A 24,746-nucleotide genomic window follows, 5' to 3' on the forward strand; every position below is an offset into this window, starting at 1 on the left:
TAAAAAAAATCTTGATCTTGTTTGCGCCCGTCAATAGGAGGGGTAGGTGGCTTGGCCTATGCTTAGATTAGCCTATCTAATGGTAGATGCGGATTCCCCTCAGCCTTTGTATCACTGGCGTACCTAGGACATATATTTCGTCCACCAAAATATCGACTAGAAAAAAAGGTCTTCAGGGGAATGAAACCTTTGGAACAAATAGGCTTGTGTAGAAACAGAAAAATCAAAGAATAAGAATACAGAAAGTTTGAGAAAAATCGGAAAAATAATGAGAAAGTTATGAGCATTTGAATATTGTGATCACTAATGCTATGGAGATCCTCCCATTGGCAATGCGACAAGGATGTGTGATGTCACTGATGAACAACTTTCCCTTTGGAGGACTATACAAATCCCTCAAAATGTCTCTTTTTGCTTTTTCTTACGATGATACAAACTCTTTATCCATTATGTATTCTTAAAAAATATGTATTACATGCCCTCATGTAGAAAGAACACATGATCTATGGATAGATGTGATAAAAGAGGCAATTCAAGTGAAATATATACTAAAGTAATGGGGAGAGTTGTTCATCAGTGACATCACACATCTTTGTCGCATTGCCAATTTGCTATCTCCATAGCAATAGTGATCGCAATATTAAAATGCTCATAACTTTCTCATTATTTGTCCGATTTTTCTCAAACTTTTGTTGATCTGTTTCTTTGATTTTTCTGTTTTCACACAAGCTATCTTGTTCCAATGGTTTCATTCTCCTTTAAGGATTTTTTACCAGAATAAAAATTGACGAGCAAAAAAAAATAAAATAAAAAAGGCCTTCAGGTTCGAAAAGCAAAGAAAAAAAGGTCTTCAAGTTCGTCAGGGGGCAAAAAATGTCTTGCAGGCTCGTCAGGGGGGCAGACTGCCCCCCCCCCTCCCCGTAGGTACGCTAGTGCTTTGTATGCACCTTCGAAATCCGAAAACACATGTCACAAAATTTGATTTTTTTTTCATTTTAGTACGCATTAACTTTCTAATGCTAATGATTGTGTATACTTCAATATGATGTTACTCGGTTGTGCTGTGGAAAGGGGTTGATGTCTGATTCTTCCTTACTGAGCAAAGGTAGGTAGAAACAATTAACGAAACCAACCCATGAAGAAGAATGTTGATAAATGTAGCCCATACACGCACAACATCGAGACATGTTTTTTCGAATATTGTCCAGAAAATAACACAGATTTTTTGGTGTCCGATGGCGCTTTCACTTTTGTTCTTCCGTGGCATTTCCCTTCTGAACGGAAACATCAGTTTCTATGAAAAGTAATTATGAGGATTTTTTCTGACCTTTTGTGTTTTATTGATCCCATTTTAAGTCTGTATCATGCCTATATGCTTTGTGGTTATATTGTAGTTACTGACATGACTGAGCATTGAGGAAGTATACTGATTGCACTGTTAAGTCATTGGTGATTGCATATCTTTATAATAACCCGCTGGATAAAATTCGAATTTGGTATCGTATCTTGTTGGAAAATGAACTACATCTTTTACGAACAGATCAACTGATGTTCCACGCCATTATTACACAATAATCGCAGCTTCATGATCCAATTATTTTTGTGAAGATGACGTCATTGCAAAATTGGTTCTTGACATTAATGTTTTATTCTTTTCTGCTTGCAAGAGGTAAGATATTTTTTTTGTATTCATAAAAGGATTGTGTAGGTAATATATACTCACCGAGACGCTGATGTTAGTAAATAGGGGGCCATTTATGCTGCCATTTGAATGAAACCACAACAATTTGAAGCAATCTTTCACTGATAACTAGTGTGAATTGCAAAGTATTGGAGAAACTGATTCCAACAGAAACCGTAATGAATTCACACAAAGCAATATGTACTTCTTTTAATTCAGTATTTATTTCCAAAATATTAAAGAGGACATAAAAGAAAACATTAATAAAAATTCAGTAGAACATCAGCAATACAAAGGCAATACTGAAATGATTTAGATTTAGATTTATTCATTTTCCGTTCACAAAGCAAGCACAACAAAATCAAACAATACATAGTCAAATTTAAAGTACAACATCAATCGAAATAAGGTATAAACAATGAGAACTAATGCAAATTAAAGTAACTTCGACTATAATAACTATATAAAACAGAACGGAGGGGCTTGCCAAGAAAAGCGAAGCTTGTATGGGAGGCAAGCCCCCGTAACTTAGTTTCTATACGTATATTACAAAACTATAGTATAAAGGAGAGACGGAAGACAGTTTAAAAGGAGGCTATACAAAATATCGAAGGTAACAACGAAATAGTGAACCAAATTAGAATAAATGATACTAGTAATAATAATAAAAATAATAATAAAAAAATAACAACATGTTTACAATAATTGTGATTATGAGGGAGGAACAGAGAGACAAATGTAGGGAGAGAGAAAGGGTGTGCAGGTACAATTGGAGGTGCAAAGAGGAGCATGGCAGGTGCGGAAACAGGTCGGCAGTTGTAAGCTGGGAGATAAAAAAAAAAAAAAAAAAAAACACAAAAAAGAGGGGTTTTTGTATATGGTTTTGGTTATATGGTAGATTGACTTGTTTGTGTAAAGTATTGGCAAATAAGCATCTTTTTAAGGTTATGTTTAAAAATTGTGATGCTTGGGGATTCCTTGAAGGCGTTGGGCAAGGAATTCCAATATACGGGACCAGAAAAGACAAAAGAATTTTTTTGCAAGTAAAGTTCGGGTTGGAGGTAGGTGATAAGAGTTTCGTTGTCTTGTAGGATAATCGTGTACAGATGAGTTTTTGCAGAACATAATTGAAAAAATCGCGGGGAGATCATCTTTATTTAGTTTGTACATAAATTGGCCAAGTTGGAAGAGATATATATCATTAACTTTAAGGATTTTGTTTTCAAAAAAAAATAATTTATCTGTGTGACATCTGAAATGTGTATGAAATATTATCCTAAGTGCTTTTTTCTGTAACAGAAGTATCCTATGTAATTGTGTTTGAATTGCACAACCCCATGCCAAAATACCGTAATTAATGTATGGTAATATTAAGGTGTGATATAGTGTAAGTAGTGTACGAGATGGAAGAAAAAAATTGAGCTTGTTGATAATTCCAATATTTCTTGAAATTGTTTTGCATATATTATCGATGTGTGATTTCCATGATAATTTATTATCAATAAGTACACCTAAGAATTTTGTTTCAGAAACATTTTCAAGGACAGTGTTTTCAAAAATGAGATTGTCGGGCAAACTATTTGTTCTATTACTAAATAACATGTAATTGGTCTTTTGTAAGTTAAGTGAGAGTTTATTTGCCTTGATCCATTCAGTCACATGCATGAGTTCAGAGTTAACGATCCTAATAAGTTGGTTTGTGTGATCATGAGAAAAGAATCATCGGCAAAGAGTATGAATGAAAGTAAATTTGAAATTTTGTGGATGTCATTGATGTATGTGTTAAAAAGAAGAGGACCGAGTAAGCTACCCTGTGGTACCCCGCATATAATTGGAAGGTTGGATGAATTGTGATTATTTATTGATACAAACTGAGTCCTTTCTGTAAGGTAGCTCTTGAACCACTCCAAGGCCTTCCCCCCCTAATACCGTAATGAGATAGTTTATGCAAAAGGATTTCGTGGTTAATGGTGTCGAAGGCCTTGGAGAAGTCCAGGAAAATACCGACAGTATGACAACCTTTATCAGTGGAAGTAGTGATTTTGTTAATGAAAGATAAAATTGCATGCGAGGTGCTGTGATTTTCGCGAAACCCAAACTGAAAGTCCGAAAAGATATTGTTTTTTTAAAAAAACGTACTAGTTCGTGTATGGACAAGTTTTTCAAGAATTTTTGAGAACGAGGTGAGCAATGATATGGGACGGTAGTTGGAGACGAGCTGATTATCTCCTTTTTTAAAAAGAGGGACTACTTTTGCGATTTTCATAAGATTGGGTACCCTTCCTGTGTTCAAAGCAATATTAAAAATATGCACCAAAGGATCGACGATAGCCAAAATAATTAGGAAGTAGGAAATACCGTCAAATCCCGGGCACTTTTTGGACTGCAGACTGTTAACAATATTTATAACTTCTCTTGAACTTGTGGGATTAAAAAATATGGAGTTTGGGTTTGGGTTGTCGAGAAAATTGTGGTAAGATTTATTAGTTTGAGGAATTTTGCTTGCTAAATTGTTGCCAACTTGTGAAAAATATGAATTAAACTCTCTTGCTATTATGTTATTGTCATCAGTGATGGTATTGTTTGATTTTATTTTTGTAATTGTAGAACTCTTCTTTTTATTGTTTAATGCCCCATTGATGATTTTCCATGTGTTCTTCATGTCATTTTTGTATAGATCGAGTTGAGAAGTGTAATATTCTTTTTTCGCAATACGAAGTAAAGATGTAAGAGTGTTTTTATATGAAGTGTACTTGTAGCGAGATGTATCACTTGGTTTAGTTATGTATTTGTAATATAAATTGTTCTTGCGGTTGATGGATCTTAAGAGTGATTTAGTAATCCAAGGGTGGATAGGGATCTTTTTATAATTTGATCTTCTGTTAGTTGTAAGGGGAACATGTGTATCTAGAGAAGATGTTAGTAAGGTAATAAACAGTTGTATGCGTCGTCAGCGTCCGAGGAGTCATATACAGTAGACCAGTCTGTTATGTCTAAATCATTAATCAAATTGGTTATGTTGTCGTCAGTTATCTTTCGGAATGAAGGATTAAATGTTTCTTTATGGAGACATTTATTAGTAGACAATTTGGCAAAAATTGGAAAGTGATCGGAGATGTCACTAAGAATTATACCAGCTTTATGATTTTGACGAATTGTATTACTGAAAATGTTGTCTATTATAGTGGCCGAGTTATTCGCCACTCTTGTCGGCTTGGTAATAAGGGGCAAAAAAGAATGTGATAGAAACATTTCAAGAAACTCTTGCGAGGTGCTATTAGAGTTGCAATTTACTAAGTTAATATTGAAGTCACCCATAAAAAAACAATCTTTATTTTTCAAAAGAGGATTTAGTAGAATTTCATTCAGGGTTTCTAAAAAATCATTGGCATTTGAATGTGGAGGTCTATAAAATACACCTAGTATAAAGTTTTTACCCATCGGATTTATGATTTCAACAAAAAGTGTTTCTAAAACATCGTTAGATATTGTCATGTTAGCTATAGGAGTATAATCGTATTGTTGCGGTATGTAGAGTGCGACACCACCCCCTGGTCTTCTTGTTCTATTATTAACAATCAAATTAGAATTGGGGAGTGAAAAGAGGGAACATGGATTGTCCGAGAACCACGTTTCGGTTAAACCAATGAATGACGATTGTGGAAACTGGTTGTTATCTAGAAATAACTTAAGTTTATCAAAATTTTTGCTTGCACTGCGAATGTTTAAATGGAGAAGAAAGGGGTTTTCCTCCGCTTTATCTGACGTAACGAATGATCTGAAATGTTGTTCTGGAAAATATTGTGATGTAACGAGCTGCCCGCATTGATCATTGGAATCGAAATTGTAATTAAGATTAGCAGTATTGTTATTCATAAAATTTCGTATGTATGTATCGTAGTTGGAATTTTCATGATTATCTAATATTTGAGTAGTGCCACGTTGCGCCGAGAGAGACAACAAGTCATTATTGTTCAAGAAACTAAATGGAAACTTAGTTAAGTCGGTCATTAAAATGGGAGGAATTAAACCATAGTACCTAACGAATAGAAAACACTATGCCGTATACTTAACTGCCTTTAAATAATAAATAAAAAAAACAAGACAAAAAATTGTGAAAAAGAGCAAGAAAGAAAAGGAAGCAAAACGTAATTGAACAAAATAAGAAAGTAATATAGACAACAAATCTTCATCCTGTATCCGTCTCTCCTGTAAAATTATGACATAATTAAACCAAGTGAGGATACATAAGTACAAATTATAAAACCGTATACTAGTAACCAAATACAAGATTTAAGCCTAGATGATCGGGAGAAAGCAAAAGAGATCGATCAACCATCAAGCGGACCGAGACCACAGATATCGGGGTCTCTATACTGTAGATTTATATGTAAAAATAATAAATACCGAAGATAATCGATTGGAAACAAATTAAAAATGTAAAGTAAAGACACTGCGCATGAATGGAGTCACGAGATATACAGTCAATTCAAGCGAGGAGAGAAAACGAGGACGAGGGACCAATTAGCACCGCCATATTGACCAAAGACATGCATCATTGCATGAAATGTTGTATCAAATTATTAAGTTCTTGTAAACACGATACATTTATAGATTAAACTGCAATTTTTTAATATTTATTTATTATCTATAATAGTGAAGTTATCTTTTTTCATATGTGGAAATAGCATATTATCCAAAATCGAAAAATAGGCCTTCTATGCTGGAAAGTATTTGTTTAAAATACTTAAAAGATATTTGCATGCCGGCAAAGACACATGGTGCATCGGAGCCTCGTAAAACATATTTTTCACGTACTCTTGAATAAACGTATTACACGGGAAAATAGAAGTCATGTGATCTTCGATCAAGAAATTATTGATTACCAATGTTAGATGCTTAACGCAAGATCAGCATGTTTACATCGAATTGAATATAAAAACAATAAGAGTAATATCGAGCCGATATATTTTTTTTTTTTCAGAATGAATATTAATATATATAAATATATTGATATGACATCCAAGGTAGCATCTCCGGAAATTACGATTTATAAATATATGTGAGTGCGTCTAGTCAGAAACTTGTGCTATTTTATTTGTTTAGACACGCAATGATAAATTTTCTCAAGCTCAGAGGGTTGGACTCACTCATGCATCAACATGATAGGAGATGTGTTTACAAATTACATCATAAAAATTGTGCATGAACATCCGGTACTTGCGCAATAACAGGTACAAAGTTTTGATTTGAACTGTCATTGAATGAAATAGAAGATAACACTGGCGTAAATCCAAACTGCAAAAACGTACTGTTCAAGGGGGGGGGGGGGATAATCGATCACCCTTGAATAGTATGACGTCCCGGATTTAATAATTAATCAAAATAATTATGACAATAACATAAAAAAAAATTAATCGAGATGCAGCATGCACTTAAAAAACTCACGATTAATCTTGTTGAATCGCACATACCAAAGAGAGAATTGATCATGGCCAGTGGCGTAACTACGGGGGGCATGGGGGGGCACGTGCCCCCCCCCCCCCAATCGGCTGGCCAAAAAAAAAAAACGGGGAAAAGGAGAAAAAAGAGGGAGAAAGGAAAAGAAACTTAGTGGGGAAAGAAGAAATTATTGTTCATTATAATATGTTAAATTACATTATGTAATGTTATATCACAAAAACGCATTTTTTCATCACTTTATGAAACATTATTTGCTAAGGGCCTGTGTCACTGTTCGTGGTGCTCGCATAGACTGTTTAACGAGATCTATAGCCCTTTTGTACTAAAACCTCCCGTTCTGTACACCAAATATATTTCCTCGCAATTCGAGATATTGTTTTATGTAGTGACATTTGCTTCTTTTCATGACCACTTAAAGTGATTGCCCTATTTTAAGGTCTTAATATAAAACATTTCCTGTCCGTGCTAACGTTCACATTAGTTGATTGGTGAGATGTCTGCTCTTCATGAATTCCTAAAATCAGTCCTTAAAATGTTAACTTTTCTGATCTCAATATGAAAAATTTTCAGCTCGCGCTTCGCGCTCGCATCATTTGGTAAGTGAAATACGGACGATCTTAGTGAATCCCTGCAAACAAGCCTCTTCAGGTCTGAATTTCTTAAATTTTCAGCTCGCGCTTCGCGCTCGCAGGATTTTTTTTATTAGTGAGATGCGTATGACTATGACAACAAAATGTGCTTCATGTGTTAAGATGTAATTCTAACAAAATCAGTAAAGGATAGCATTATAGCATTACATGACTATGATGAGATATGTATACTCTGAATGGATTCCTAAAATATAGCCCTTAAAATATCCCTGTTTGGGGTCAATATACACATATACATATATACACATATACATATATACATATAATTTCAGCTAGCGCTTCGTGCTCGCATTGTTTGTTTAGCGAGAGGTACGTATCATGATTACAAACAAATTGCTTATAATGTCCCTTTTTAGGTCTAAATATCACAAATTTTCAGCTCGCGCTTCGGGCTCGCATTATTTAATCAGTGAGATACATATTCGTTTAATGTCACTGCATGTCCTTAAAATGTCTCTATTAGGTCAGTATACCTGGCAACTGAGCTCCCTAAGTGACTCAAAATTTTTGCTGGTGCCCCCCCAATGCCGTGACCCACGGTACGCCACTGATCATGGCAACCATGGCAACTGGTTCAAATAATTGGCACTTACGCCCCCACCGTTGCCCTTACTAATACCCTTTCTGTTCGAAGTTTGTGTAGCCTTCCATTCCTGATAACGTACTCTGGCGATTTGTTTTTTACTTAGGCACCGCCAGCATTACAAGTGGATTGTCAGGTTGGCAGGCGTTAGGAAAAAGTTCCTATCGATTCGTTAATATTCCTCAAACTTTCGATGATGCTCGAACTTACTGCCAGAACTTTGGTGGAGATCTAGCACAGTTAAAATCAAGGAATATTACCGTAAGTTTACCAGCATGTTTTTTGAAATGTGATTTTAGTAGTGTTAATTAATTGAAATACAATGTTGGGTTAGGATAATGAAGGCATTGTGCCTTAATTCCCTTTTTTGACTCGTATAAGAACTCAAAGAACATGAGGAAAAGCCTCCCATATCTTAATTCATTTTTAGTTGTCTGTTCAATTATTGCATGGAAATAATATGATCAATCAATCAATCACTCACTCAATCAATCAATCAATCACGATCCTCTTATATTTTCTCATATTCCTAGTTTGTACAGTCTCTTTGCTCGTAAATGATCAAGGCCCTGTGTAACAAAGAGTTACAATTGATCAGAACAATCAAAAATATTGAACGCCAGCTACGCTAATTGACAAGCAAAAAAAAAAGTCTTCAAGCTCGTCAGGGGGGGGGGGGCAAAATAGGTTTTCAAGCTAGTCAGGGAGGGGGGGGGGGGCAAAATAGGTTTTCAAGCTCGTCAGGGAGGAGGGGGCAGGGATACGTTGTTTGCATGGGTTGTGACTCGTCAGGAGGGGGGGGGCAGACTGCCCCCTCTCCGTAGGTCTGACGTCGGTGACGGCTGCTCCAATTCTAACAACTCTTGTCTATAGTAAGAAAAAAGGAAAGCTCACCAAAATGGCTATATATCGCTGTCTCCTGTCTGTCCTAAGTTTTATTATTTAGGAACCGTAATGATTCTGACTAATGCAGCATGATAAAACTGTTCTCGATATATAATCTTGGACACCTTTGTGTCTAAATATGTTTATTATTACCATGCAGTAAATTGAACCAGACATCAATAACATTTGTTTCAGTTCCATATGTGCCACATGGCATGCTGAAACCCCCAAGATTGTTGGGAGTCTTAACGCCACTCATAACTAAGTTCTGTTAATAGCTCTATGGTTCTACCATGGGACAAGGATCAGGGGCCCATTGCAGAAAGAGTTGCAATTAATTGCAACTCTAAAAATCATGCGCAACTTGACTTTCAACCAATCAACAGCGCGCATTTGGGGCTTGCGATTTATTTTTTGGATTGCGTTTAAACGCAACTCTTTCTGCAACGGGCCCCTGGGGCCCGTTGCATGGCCGCATTGAGCAGCCAATAAAAATCAAAGATACCATACATTTCTTTTTTCATCGGTATTGTATTATTCATATGTTTACTTCATATTTTGTTATGATTCTTAATTTCTTGTACATGTTAACAGTCGCATATTTCAGTCTATAGACTGCTTGCGTTTGTATTTTGATAGTGTTATTGCAATAAAATCCAGTATACTGTATAATATATATATATACACTTGGTGAATGCTATCCTTGTAATTAAGAGATGTCTGTGATGAGGCAGAGCATGAAATAAAATAAAGTTACACAGATAACGTGTGGTTCATCAGTACTTTATTGATTTGCTACTCGGAGTTTCACGCAGATGCGATCTTCAGGCAACAACAAAGGCTAGTCTTTATTGTTGCCTGAAGATCGCATCTGCGTGAAACTCCGAGTAGCAAATCAATAAAGTACTGATGAACCACACGTTATCTGTGTAACTTTATTTATTTCATATACACTCAGCAAAAAAAGTTCTTGGACACTTAAAAAAAGTTTAAAAATTCCATACATATATTTGATTAAAGGCAAATTATTGTATGTCAACATGACCAGACCATATTCCTCTTCCAGTATGATATGAAATTTTCATGTGAACAGTCATGCATGAGTGGTTAAATGCTTTAAACAAAAGCAATGTCAGTAAAAGAAAATTGCAAGAAATGGATCAGTCAGTGCATGGCAAACAACATCACCCCTGATCAAATTCACCGACTAGACTTGTGACAAGCATGCGACGTCGATGTGGTGCACTCATTCAGAGCCAGGATGGACAAACGACTTATTGAGTTTTCTTTTGCTTATGCCAAGATACTGAAATTTGACATTTGTTTCATCGATAAACTTTGATTTAAAATTCTAGTGGAATAGTGAAGCATCCAAGGTGGATAACTTTCTCTTCTCTTTTAGAGTGGTATTTGACTTTAAGTTTGCTTTTATCGTTTGATGGATATTCATGCCACATAAACTTTCACAACTGAAAGAATGACTGATCGTTTTCTTGCAATTTTCGCTTACTGACATTGCTATTGTTTAATGCCTATAACCAGCCATGCACTGACTGATCCATTTCTTGCAATTTTATTTTACTGACATTGCTATTGTTTAAATCATTTAATCACCCATGCATATGACTGTTCACATGAAAATTTCATGTCGTACTGGAAGAGGAATATTGTCTGGTCATGTTGACATACAATAATTTGCCTTTAATCAAATATCCATATGGAATATTTTAACTTTTTAAGTGTCCAAGAACTTTATTTTGCTGAGTGTATATACCTAGTAGATATTTTATTGGAAAAGGTATCCCAATCCTAAAAAAAAGACTGACCCATTTTATTGACTTGGTTTGTTTCAGGAATTTGTTCAAATTTTGATAGGCAATCACTCGGCCTGGTTTGGCCTTCACCATGTTCACGATCTGGATGAAAGCTGCAACTACCGTTGGATTGACGGATCCTCGCTTGAGAATAGGTGAGAATGGTTGATATACATTAATTTCATGAAGGGTGTTACTACATCATAGACAGGGAAGCGTGACAAGGATACTTTCGGCGGAAGGAATCGGCTACTGAGTCCTAAAACGAAATCCCTGCATATTATGAAGAGACCAAGGAGGTCTGTCCTAAATGTTAATGAATCGTCAATTTCAACATCATTCACCACCATCATCATCACCACCACCAACACCACCATCATCGTCATCATCATCATCGTCGTCGTCATCATCTTCATCATCAACATCATCGTCATCGCCACCACCACCACCACCACCACCACTACCTCCACCATCAACACTACCTTATTGTCACTTTCATTACCATGAACGTCACTCTACTTTGAGCACTATCATTACCACCTCAGCACAACCGTGCCAGCACCATTTTCATCGTCTATCTTAAACATCAGCATCAACATCATCGCCATCAATCAATGAATTTATTAATGTTCTTACCAATATTGTTGAAAAGGTTAATGGTGAGCAGAAACATTGTATATTTTTGGGTGATTACAATATTGATATAAAAAAGATGGATCAATTGAATTATGTTAATGAATTTCTTGAAATGATGTCATCATTTTCTTTTTCCCCACTAATTAGTCTACCCACCAGGATTACTCAAACTTCATCAACTTTAATTGATAATATTTTTGTTAATAACTCATGTAAGCTTTATTATGGTTCTGTTATCTGTGATGTTTCTGATCATTATCCAATATTTTCTATTTTTGATTATTCGTTGCCAACGAAGTCGAGTAAAAAAATTTATAAACGGCAAATTACTGAAGATGGCATCCTTAGGTTCCTACAAAGAATATCAGAATTTGACTTTTCTTGTATTTATGACAGTCAAAATATTGCTGACCCTAGCTTGCTATATGATGAATTCATGAAAATTATTCTTGAAATATATGAAATTAGTTTCCCATTAAAAGAAATAGTAAGATGAAAAAAAAATGATTGGTTTAATATTACACTCAAACGTATGTATAGAAAGAAGAACAGGTTGTATGCAAACTTCATAAAGAAACCTACGGATAACAAAAAGGCAAAATATAAATCTTTTAAGAATAAATATGTGAGTCTTGTTAGAAAAACTAAACAAGTATTTTATTACTCTAAATTTAATAAAGTAAAAAACAATCTTTGCAAAACATGGAAAGTTATAAACGGTCTATTAAACAAACAGAAACCTGAAACCTCTGATAATAACTTAGTTTTTAGAAATAATGAAATAGAAATCAGAAATCAAAATGACATTGCACTAGCATTTAACGAATATTTTACCAATATTGGACATACTATCACAAACAACATTGCAAGAGGTGATATTGATTATAGTTTTTACCTTTAAAACACACTGCCTTGTTCTTTATTTCTCAAACCAATTACAGAAAAGGAAATTATTAACATTGCCAATTGTTTAAAGAATGGAAAAGCCCCAGGAATTGATGGTGTTGAAAATGTTGTTGTAAAAAGGACAAATCATATTTTATGTAAACCATTATGCTTTATTTTCAATTTATTTAGATATTTAAGAAGGTATATTTCCTGATAGTTGTAAAATATTACAGGTTATTCCTGTATATAAATCTGTTTTCTCAAATTATAGACCAATTTCCTTATTATCATGTTTCTCCAAAATACTGGAGAAATGTATTTATACTAGGCTAATTACATATTTTAACAATAATCATATACTTTATCAAAAACAATTTGGATTTAGAGAAAAACATTGTACATCTCATGCTCTGATAGATTCCTTGAATGACATTATAAATGCTTATGAGAATTACGAAATAACGTTTGGAGTGTTTATTGATCTAAAAAAGGCGTTTGATTGTATTAACCATGACATACTGCTTAGTACATTATCTTTTTATGGAATACGAGGTATTGCCCTTAAGTTGATACACAATTATTTAAGTAATAGAAAGCAATGTGTTCTTTATAATTCATGTCATTCTGAGTTCAAGAAAGTATCAATAGGCGTACCGCAGGGTTCAATCCTCGGTCCTCTTCTTTTCCTCATATATGTTAATGATCTTCATCTCTGTTCTAATTTATTAAAATTTGTTCTATTCGCTGACGACACAAATATATTTTTTAGCCACAGTGACATAGGTTATTTACAACAAAATATGAATATTGAACTTAATAAAGTACAGGAATGGTTTTCTGTTAATAATTTAGCTTTGAATATTCAGAAAACAAATTTGATGATCATCAGTAGAAACAATGTAGATAAAAAATCTGTTAAATTATATATTAATGATACTGAAGTAGAAAGGGTGGAGAGTGTAAAGTTTCTTGGAATTTACATTGATGATAATTTAAAATGGAAAAGTCATATTAACAAGATAAATTCCCTCATTTCTAGAAATATAGGTGTTTTGAATAGATTACGTGAATTTGTCCCACAAAATATTCTCTTAATGCTTTATAACACTTTGATATTATCATATCTCAATTATGGAATTATTGTTAGGGGGTCTTCAAATAAATATTTATTAGATATAACATTAGTTTTACAAAAAAGAGTAATCAGAATGATATCTTATTCTGATTTCAGAACTCACACTGCTCCACTCTTTTTTAAGTTTAAAATATTGCCTGTGTATGAATTATATAGTTATAATCTTGGTATCTTTATGTATTTATACTACATGAAATTACTTCCAATAAATTTTGATTCTTTATTTTGTAAAAATTCTGATATTCACAATTATGATACTAGAAGAAAATCTGATTACCGTGTTTCATGTGGGAAATTATCCTTATCCCGAAAGTCAATAATTCATAATGGTCCTGTATTCTGGAACAGTCTTCCTGAAGATGTCAAAAGTTCTCTATCCCTTAATGTATTTAAATATAAACTTAAAACATTTCTTCTACAAAAACTTTAATTTCCTAGACTAAGTTACCTCAATTAATTTTTTTTTCTCTCTCTCTCTTTTTTTTTCTAGTCTTTCTCTGCAAAACTCAAACTTTTATTGACAAAATTGGGATTATGTTTTTAAAAGTTTTTAACTTTTTAAATGATCCCTCACATTTACATATACTGTTTTTCTTCTTGTCTGATTTAAGTATTGTTCAGATTTTGGTTTATTGTTTTGTGTAGTGTATGTTTTCTTTATGCATTGGAATATATTGTTCTTTATTTTGTAATACCATCTTTACTCTGTATTGTTCTTTTTATGAAGTGTGGAAAAATAAAAGAATGAATGAATCAATCAATCAAACCATCACCACCATCATCATCATCACTATCATCTTTGGGCGTGCTGTTTCCTCGATTACTCACTGGGAGCATTCGTTTCCCTTTCAGTCATTTCATCTCTCTCTCTTCATATTTTGATTTTAACATTTAAGTTTCACCGGATGGACGGGGTCACCAGTTTGCATCAGAAACATCAACTGCGTTCAACTTGGAGAAGGAACATGGCAGGAACGTAACTGCTCTTCTCCGGGCTCTTTTGTTTGCGAAAACTCAGGTAAGCTAACAAGACGAATGAACCATTTTATGCTTCTGTAATAATGTCAACGGCGCTTTAGTGGAGAGCCATTATAAGCAGCTGAGCACGTAAAATCACAGCTGATCGAAGATGGGTCGGAACAGGGGCGTCGATCCATTTTTCAGATGGGGGGGGGGGGGCAAAATCATGATTCAGTTATCCAAAAGCGCTCGATCACACAAAACAAACTCACCCTCACACACACACACACATATGCATATATATATGTGTACATATATATATGTATACACACACACACACATATATATATATATATATATATATATATATACATATCTCACCAGCAGATTAATGCAAGCGCGAAGCGCGAGCTGAAAATTTTGATATTTCGATCTGAAAAAAATTGAGTTTAATGGACGTTTTCAATAAAGAACAAGATATATATATCCAACAAAAGATTATTGCAAGTCGAAGTGGGAGTTCTTTTGAGGTTTAGAACTGAAAACGGGACCATATTCACCTATTTAATCATGGAGAGTATAGGTTTTTGTTACAGAAATGATGCGAGCGCGAAGCGCGAGCTGAAATTTTTTGATATTCCAATCTGAAAAGTGGACATTTTGAACACGATTTTAGACGAAGAACGAGTTGTGTATCTCAATCTCGCTTGCTGATTTCCGTGTAACATTACAATCTTATTTTATTTTTAGCACATGTGGAATTATTGGGGGGGGGGGGCAAAACGACATGTTTGCCCCCCAATATTTTCATTGGTGGGGCGATCGCCCCCTGCCCCCCCCCATAATCGACGTCTCTGGGTCGGAAGGTCGGTAGTCCGTAGCCTAGTAATAGCTAGTTTTCGTAATCGTGAAAAATCGCAATGAACAGCTGAGAGGTCTTTATCGAAAAATGGTGAACTGAGACAGCTGATCTTGCAAGAATATCCCTTTTTTCCAGAGTCCAGGACGAATGTGTTATTTTGATTTACCGATTTTCGACAAAGACTGCTTTGTCATCATGGTCATGAAGGGCAGTGGCGTACCTAGGATTTTCCACAGGGGGGGGGGCAAAACCGTCCGCCCAAAAATTTGACAGAAAAAAAATTGACAAGCAAAAAAAAAAGGTCTGCAATAAAGGTCTCCGAGCTCGTGGGGGGGGGAGGCAAAAAAGGTCTTTCAAGCTCGTCAGGGGAGGGGGGCAGGGATACGTCCTTGCATGAGTTGTGGCTCGTCAGGGGGGGGCTGACTGCCCCCCGTAGGTACGCTTGTGATGAAGGGCTTTTGACAAGTTGTAGAATCCTTCCCCTTCGCGACTGCGAAACTCCCTATTGTAAGGAACAATTGATTACACAGTCTCACAAATGAAACCGACCGATGCTCTTATTTATATCTTTTGCCGGCATGGGCCTTGTCTTGTAAACGATTGATCCACAACTATGGAAAACCAGCAACGCCAACATCTATAGCATGTGTTGTTCAAGACATTCTCTAAATATGTTGAATATTCTTACATTATTTTTTTTCTTCAAAATTTAGTCTGCTTCTTTTTTTTTACAAAGGACATTGTGCAAAATTCCTGTGGAAAGAAAAAAAATATGACGTTGATGGATTTCCATACGTTTGAGGTTGATCGGATCAACCGTAACTCTTTGTAAGATGGGGCTCTGGAATAAGATTCCCCGGCGGTGTGACTGTATATCTGAAGATACCAGTTTGAGGTTCAAGCCTTTATGAGAATATCGTTTAACAATTCTCATCCTCTCCCTTTCTGACTTTCTCTTTCCCCTTTAATCTCTCGATCGATCGATTAAAGATATCCACAACGCTATTAAGCGACCAGCTGAAGTTTACCAGTGGATTTCTAATCCATTTGATCCAGTCTCTCTGCTGAAAGTCTTGGTAATCGCACCCGAAATGGAAGAAAGGATCGTTTGCAAACACATCACCTACGACGGAAGGGATGCACCAACCCAGCCTATCCCGACTAGCACCGTAACACCACCGGCGTCCCGATCGTCTGCAGTCCACGAATTGCAGTTGGATCCGGATTCTAAATACCAAGCGGCCGGTAAAATTGATTGCGGGGTTTCGTCGGAGTTCGATCGGCATACAACAACCACCGTATCGGCATTTCATCTTGTAGGACTACCTGACAGTATGTCATTAGTTACCTTCGCCTACTCGATACTCTCGCCTACTCGATACTTTCGAAATGAATGGGAATCCTATTTCCTTTTTTTCATAATCGTGATACTTCTGGTCGTTCATAAAGTGGGGTTACCAGTCAAGCCCAGCTCATGACTTTACCCCCAGAAAGTAACGAAGTTAATATAGGAACAAAAAAGGATTGGTAATGTAAAGTACACGGCTCCATTCTTATTCTTTTCACTTTATAGCAAGTAGATTTAAATGATGTGAAAACATGCCTCCAAACTGCGTAGTAGATTCCAAGAAGATGGAATGTGTAAATTTTTGCAATTTGAAGAAACGGCTAGAAATAATTACCAGGAAGAGGTATGCGAATTAAAGATAAGTATGTATGTATGTATTTTCGAACCTTTCAAAATCTTAGGACCAAATGTTAATAATCTTTTCATTTGCCATTGGATTGTTTATTTTTCAGGAGAGGCGGAGCCAGTGTCAGGACGATTTACAGTGATGAGTTACCCAGGAACATTTGTCATAGTGGAAATGGATACCATCAGACGACTGAGAATGCTTCGTCTTCGGCTTCTTACGTGGACATTTCATACGTCCGATATCAGCAGAGGGGATGTAATCTTCCCATCTTTGCACGACACAGTCCATGGCATAGCGTCTGCAAGGGAGGAAGACGAGGGAACATATGTAGCAATAATCTATGATTCAAACAACAGTCAGAGATTCGTCCAGTTTAATGGAAGTGCAATTCGGCTTATAGTTCCTGGTGAGTGATTATTTTAACCCCAGAATATAACTAGATTTCCTTATACAGGCAAATATGGAAAGAAAGGGAGAGAGAGAGAGAGGGGGGGGGGGGTGGGGCAAGGCGAGGCGAACACGATACATTTATTTTTAATAATGGTTGTTCGCGTCATCTTTTGATAGTATCGATCAATCTGCTGCACAACTGATATGAATTGGACTTGATGTTAATTGAGAACGATATCACCCACTCTGCTAACATTATTACACTAATTTTGTGCAGTGTTGTGGCCCAGTGAATTAGTATTCTGACTTTGAAACAGAGGGTCGTGGGTTCGAATCCCAAACACGGCGAAATTTCCTTGTGCTAGAGATTGATCTACATTGTGCTGCACTCAACCCAGGTGAGGTAATGGGTAGCTGGCAGGAATGTCTTCCATTCACCCTTCATGAAATTATATCAACCATTCTTACCTATTCTCAAGCGAGGATCCGTCAATCCAACGGTAGTTGCAGCTTTCATCCAGATCGTGAAGGCCAAACCAGGCCGAGTGATTGCCTATCAACATTTGAACAAATATTAAGAGTAATTCTTACAGAGCCGAAGTTTTAATACCCGTGCCAACCTTTTCATTGGCAAATAATAAACCTGATGAGGAAAGAGATATCTTGTTAAAAGAGCACCAAGATTTCATGGAACATCACCCTACTCTATTACCTACAGATTGTCCGGAAGGAAGATGGGGTCCCCCAACGTGTCTAGGTACGTGTAACCCCTGCTTCAATGGAGGGATCTGCCATTATCTTTCTGGATCATGCATCTGTCCACCAGGCTTCACAGGAGACAGTTGTCTTACAGGTAGGCCAACCAAATGGTGGCAGTTGTTCAAAGTGGGTGGCATACATGGCATCAGGGTGACCCAGTGGGAGGGCGCCACTTCATGAATGGGAGGTCATGGATTCGATGCCCGGCCGGGTCGTATACCAACAATTCTAGATCCGTTTCCTTTCGACCATTTCTTATGCGTAGATATGAATATGATACATTTACCTGCAATGGAATCATTTGTTATTAGCATTCTGGGCTCCGTTACATTGAAGTTATTATTATATAAACTTGCCATCCAATAGTATCTTTCACGGAATCCTTGATTTTAATTGGCTATTGAGCATTGTCATTGCCATTGGTGTTACCATTGGGTGGCAAATTAATTATAATAACTTGTATGCACCGAGGACCCGGAATATTTCATTATTGGATGGCTGAATAATAATCGTCTTTGACTTCTCAAACACGTTAAAAATATTGATCGTTTCAAAACAAAATTTGACAATGGAAAATATCATTATTATCTACATGTATATAATCTTTATCATGCCTATATATACGCTGCATGCTTAGAGACCCCTGATAGACTATTGTTATTATTATTACTTTATAATCTTTCTCTATCTAAATCCTCGTTTGAAGCATGTGGCGAGGGTCGCTTTGGTTCAGATTGTGAGATTACGTGTGGAATTGACCAGGAGCTCAGCATGCCTTGTGCCGGAAGTCAGATCTGTCGCCCTGATCCTTACGGGTGCAATTGCATGTCGGGATATACCGGAAAGTACTGCAACCAAAGTGAGTCTCGATCAGCTCACGTACTCTCTTTTTTCAAGATAGAATTAGGTTACACACGGTTATTTTCTTTTCTCAAATAGGCAACTGTCATGTTAAAGGTCAAGTCCACCTCTGAAAAATGTTGATTTGAATCAATAGGGAAGAATCAGACAAGCACAATGCTGAAAATTTCATCAAAATCGGATGTAAAATAAGAAAGTTATGACATTTCAAAGTTTCGCGTATTTTCAACAAAATAGTTATATGAACGAGCCAGTTACATCCAAATGAGAGAGTCGATGATGTCACTCACTCACCATTTATTTTTTTTTCTATTGTTTGAATTATACAATATTTCAATTTTTACGAATTTGACGATTAGGACCTCCTAGCCTGAAGCACAAAATGTTAAAATAATGGAATTCCACGTGTTCAGGAAGGAATGAAACTTCATTTCACATGACAATGACGAGAAAATAACAATATTTCATATTTCATATAATAAAATACAAAAGAAATAGTGAGTGAGTGATGTCATCAACTCTCTCATTTGGATGTAACTGGCTCGTTCTATTCATATAACTATTTTGTTAGAAATAAGCGAAACTTTAAATTGCCATAACTCTCTTGTTTTACATCCGATTTTGATGAAATTTTCAGTGTTATGCCTGTTGATTTTTTTTTTTTTTTATTCAAATCAAGTTTTTGTTGGGGTGGATTTGTCCTTTAAGTAAACTTTTCTTCTATTGCTCCACTCCTTTGGAACTCCTTTCCTTCTTCACTTCGTGAAATTTACAGCATAGAACTCTTTAAACCGTCTCTGAAAACTCACTTATTTCGGCAGATGTGTAGTGATTAATTTATTGGATGAGCCTGCGCCTTTGAATGTGTTTAACAGATAAATGGCGCAATATAAATGCTGCGGACCATCATCATCATCAACCCAAAGTTTTTATGCAAATTGTTGAATCATATACATGATAAAAGAGATGGATAATGTAATACATAAAGTGGACAGAATAGGGCTATGTGGTGTGATATTATTTATCTATTTTCAAAGAGCATTTAATCATGTACATAGTTCAGATATTGGTCCGAATTTAGAAATGTAGTTTGATATTTGACATTCTCTAGCCTGTTCAGCCGGTCTGTACGGTGTGGACTGTCTTCAAATTTGTCACTGTTCAGAAGGGAACCCCTGTAATATCGTCAGCGGGGAATGTCCGGGTGAATGTGAGAACGGCTGGACGGGTCCAAGCTGTCAAGGTACAGTACATCCATGAAACGATGACAAGAATAAGGGTGGAACACTCCTCAGCATGATATAGATCGAGATTTGTGGTATTATAATAAAGTATATCAATGTATGTATATAATGTTATTCTGACCGACTGCTAATGTCTGACGAACTAATAGATTTTATAGCCAATTAATATACAGAAAAATAGCAGTGAGAATATTTAGAGAGATATTAATCGATAATAATATCATGCTTCCAATTAACGATAAGTTTTAGTTTGCACAAAGGAAAAAAGAAGGCTGGAGGGTATGTTACGTCAGACCCTCCAGCCACTTTGTGTTTTTAGTAGGTCCATTGTCATGTGCAGATTCCAAACCTTGAATCACTTACCAACAGATCTCTTCAGTTCCCACCTTTTTTTTTCTTATTTTACTATTTCGCAAAGTTCCTGAAATTTGCCCAGAAGGGTTCTACGGCGAGGACTGCAGTAAAGTGTGCCACTGCCTGAACGCGTCCTGTGATCTGCAAACTGGTTTCTGCTTCAGGTCTAACGGTGTGTGCGCCAGTGGGTATATGACGGATCCCATGAGGGGGACATATTGCGATATCTGTGAGTTGAACCAATTGTTGTTTGGTGATAATTTGGCCATGGTAGGTCTATACTATCATTATAGATATCAGAAAAAATAAATTCAGTTTGCGGCAATTTCTTATTCTTGACAGCGGTTCCTTTCGAAATGGGTCATTTTGTCTTGTTTGGTAGATTATGGCCTCAAGGCTGCCGTGCACCGAAAACTACCAGGGCTCCTTTCTGGTTCAGTATAAGAGTAAATGAATTACGGTACTCATTTATAATACTGCATGATATACTGTTGTAGTAAGCAACATGATTTGTACAATTTGCGAACTTGAAAACTGACCACAGAACGTCGGAGAAAGTAAGTATTATAACTCTTTTATTCTGTTTCTGTGTAGACGTTGGTTGTTTTGATTCGTGTTCCAAGACGTGCCATTGTTCTGAAGGAGCACCAGATTGCAATTCCGTGACTGGTAGTTGTTACTCTGGAAAGTGTTCCCCTGCATGGGGTGGGCCAGCCTGCCAAACGGGTAAGCTAATTCCTTCCAACCAAATACTTCACTCTAAAACATTAATAATAACAAATATATAGCATTTTTGTGACGCCGATTATCTAGTTGCATATTCAAGGGCGCTGTATTGACATAATCACTCGACTTCATTCGTTTCAAAGGGAGCATACACATGTATGTTGGGTAAATCATCGCCCAATTTTGTGTAACCTTTAAGCAATGTGGATGGAACAAGCTTTATTGTTACCCAACAAAGAGGCGTGTTCCCCTTTAACCCAATATTAGGCAACACTTTACCGACACTTTATTTTTTAAGTCATGTAAGCTTGAATATCTACTTTATGATTAATCATTATAGTCATAATAAAATACGTTTTCTACGACAAAATTATGCGCCAGAAGCACATCAATGCATCGTTCAATACTGATATTTATATTTTCAAAAACTTCTACTTAATCAAATACAAGTCACGCCGTTACATTCGACATGCTGTGACATACGCCATGTCGATGCAACGTTTACGTTTGCCCCAAAAGGAAATGAACGAAAGAACATTCTGTGGAATTTCATAATTCATTTTTATTATTGTTTTCTCGTTATATCATTTGGATTGGATGTTTGCTAGTATTGATGTTGGAGAGCGAACCTTAACTTCCTGACTTACATAATACTCGTTTTACACACATTTCACATCTTTAGTCAAAGAAATTTTGCAGACAAGTACCATATCAACGGTATCTTCTGGAGCTGGCATCAATGAGAGATCTATTGGTGTCTGGACGGGTGGTAGTGCCTTGTGGGCTCTCTTGGCGACCATTCTCGTCTTTCTTGTGGCGTGCCTCGCTGCATTACTGAGGTAAGGAATACAGTTCTGGACCTTCTACAACCTGGGCCTGTAACATACAGCTTAACATTGAGATCACAGAAATATTTTGACCACTAGCGTACCTACGGGGGGGGCAGTCTGCCCCCCTCAAGAGCCACAACCCATGCATAAGACGTATCCCTGCCCCCCCCTGACGAGCTTGAAAGGCCTTTTTCCCCCTGACAGACTTGAAGACCTTTATTGCCCCCCTGACGAGCTTGAAGACCTTTTATTCATTTATTTTTTTGCTTGTGAATTTTTTTTCCGGACGGATTTGCCCCCCCCCCCTTGTGGAAAATCCTAGGTACGCCACTGTTTTGAACGATTGATTTCATTGGCTGCAATGCACAATCAATCATGAAAATCAGTCGTACAATTAATCGCTAATCTTTGTGTGACGGGACACATGATTATGTTTCATAAGGCTGTACGTAATTTACCACAAAAAACTTTAGGCACGACTAGAACATATTCATAATTATTCATTTTCATAATCGGCTGCATAGGGATATGACATGATAGTACATTTTCTTCGGTGGGTGTTTCATTTTCGATATCATCGCAAAATAGTGAGAATATGATTGGTCAAACGATGCTCTTAAAACCAATCAGCATACAGGATTGAATTCATGCAGATAATAATTAGCACAAGAAAGGGAAATCTGTCATATCTATCGTGCGTACAGGTCATATGAAACTTGCGGACAGTTTTGTTTTTCCGAAACGGCCCCTGGTGGTGTGTGTGTGGGTTTTTTCATAAAGCTTTTCACAAGTGTCAATTCAGATTTTCCAATTTTAGTCGCTACAATTAGATTGCTGAACATCAAAATTGTTACAAGTATCTAGTACCAATAGTAATTATTTGTCGAAATTGTGATTACGATTATAAGAGGTTCACTCCTTACTTAAAGAAAGGTTAAAAATGTGGATATCTGAATGGGCCATTTTTAAAGTGAACAGTCAACGGTAGGAATGGGATTAATAATTTCGATTTCGTGTTTTTAAATAACAATACCTGTCATGCCTGCGTAATTTTCACTCTTTCGCTGATAAACCTTTATCGATTTCCAAGCTAAATCTCTATTTCTGTATTAATTTTCCCTGAATAATCTTTAAAAATCATTCTACCACATTTGGGTTTGGTAAAACGGGGTAACGTATTCTTGCTTGTTTTTTAGGTGATATTTTCTTAAATTACTATCGTAATCCAAGTTCAAATTTCTTGTTATCTTCCATTTAGGATGAGGAACAGAATTTCGACATCGGAAACACGACAATCGAATGCTGAAGAAACCCCCTCGGACCCTACTTATCAAACTCTTAACGAGAGACCCGATGCTATAGGAACCGATATCACGAGTCGTTCTTTAGGCAACAGTCTTGGCGTGCGGCTGTCTTCACCTGGTGATGCCGTAAGGGAAGGAGCATATCAGCCTCTCTACAAGGGCCCAAGTGCTGTCACAACCAATCTTCCAATGGGCACTTTAAGTAATGACTACGTTGACGAGGACCAGCCTTCCTCTACTGCAGATGCCGTCCTATCCGAACACGCTTACCAACCCCTCTTTAAGGGTCCCAAACCTACAGGAAGAACGATTGGTGTTGGGAATGATGACGCGTATGACTATCCGATTTCCATGGAAAATGCAAGTTCGAAGCCAAATGTTACTGAGAGCGACAATTTCAACGAATATGAAAAGCCAATCAGTTCGTCTGATGTCATCTATCAGAACAGCGGTGTTAAGATGATAGGCAATTCCAAATCAAATTAGTTGTTATCGAGTGGATTAGACTTCCAGAATTAATGCGCTCCGAACAAAAGATAGTATCTATAAGGACCTACATAATTATGATGGCAGGTGTTAATACAAAATTAATTTTATGGGTCATACTCATCATTGTATATTAGCCGATGTAAATACAATAGAGACAGTTTTCGTGTATAGTTATTTCATGTTTATATCTTCCTTTTAATTATGCGTCATTATTTAGTTGAAATGACTTCATGGTTATAACAATCATTCTATCTTTCCCATCCTTGTTTAGAGGACAAAAATCCGGGCGAAAATCCCACATACGCTAAGATTTGTAAGAAACATAAAAGAATGCTTAATCTCCTAGAAAGAGTGACATTTTGTTCTCAAACGAACAGTTCTAGACGCGAGGTGAGGCAATCGATCTTTCTTTACTAAGGTTTGTAGATAATCACTATTTGTTTAACCAAAATGTATGAAAATTTCAGTAAACTAACCCAAACTTTGACATACATAAAATACAAGTACATTATTCGCATTTTACGATGTTTAACAT

The 24,746-nt window shown here is 36.4% G+C and overlaps 1 protein-coding gene across 1 annotated transcript; it reads left to right on the forward strand.

Moving 5' to 3' along the window:
* The first annotated feature begins 1,156 nt into the window (after nt 1-1,156).
* Nucleotides 1,157-24,506, forward strand: LOC121425476. The gene is made up of 13 exons (XM_041621540.1): nt 1,157-1,669; nt 8,484-8,638; nt 11,116-11,231; nt 14,632-14,753; nt 16,548-16,889; nt 17,358-17,660; nt 18,363-18,497; nt 19,110-19,262; nt 20,376-20,507; nt 20,927-21,091; nt 21,457-21,588; nt 22,271-22,427; nt 23,677-24,506. Exons 1-13 carry the CDS (start codon nt 1,609-1,611, stop codon nt 24,206-24,208), a joined length of 2,505 nt encoding a protein of 834 aa, XP_041477474.1. The 5' UTR covers nt 1,157-1,608; the 3' UTR covers nt 24,209-24,506.
* Nucleotides 24,507-24,746: the final 240 nt, after the last annotated feature.

This window comes from Lytechinus variegatus, chromosome 12 (assembly GCF_018143015.1).
Source record: "Lytechinus variegatus isolate NC3 chromosome 12, Lvar_3.0, whole genome shotgun sequence".
NCBI classification, from domain to species: domain Eukaryota; kingdom Metazoa; phylum Echinodermata; class Echinoidea; order Temnopleuroida; family Toxopneustidae; genus Lytechinus; species Lytechinus variegatus.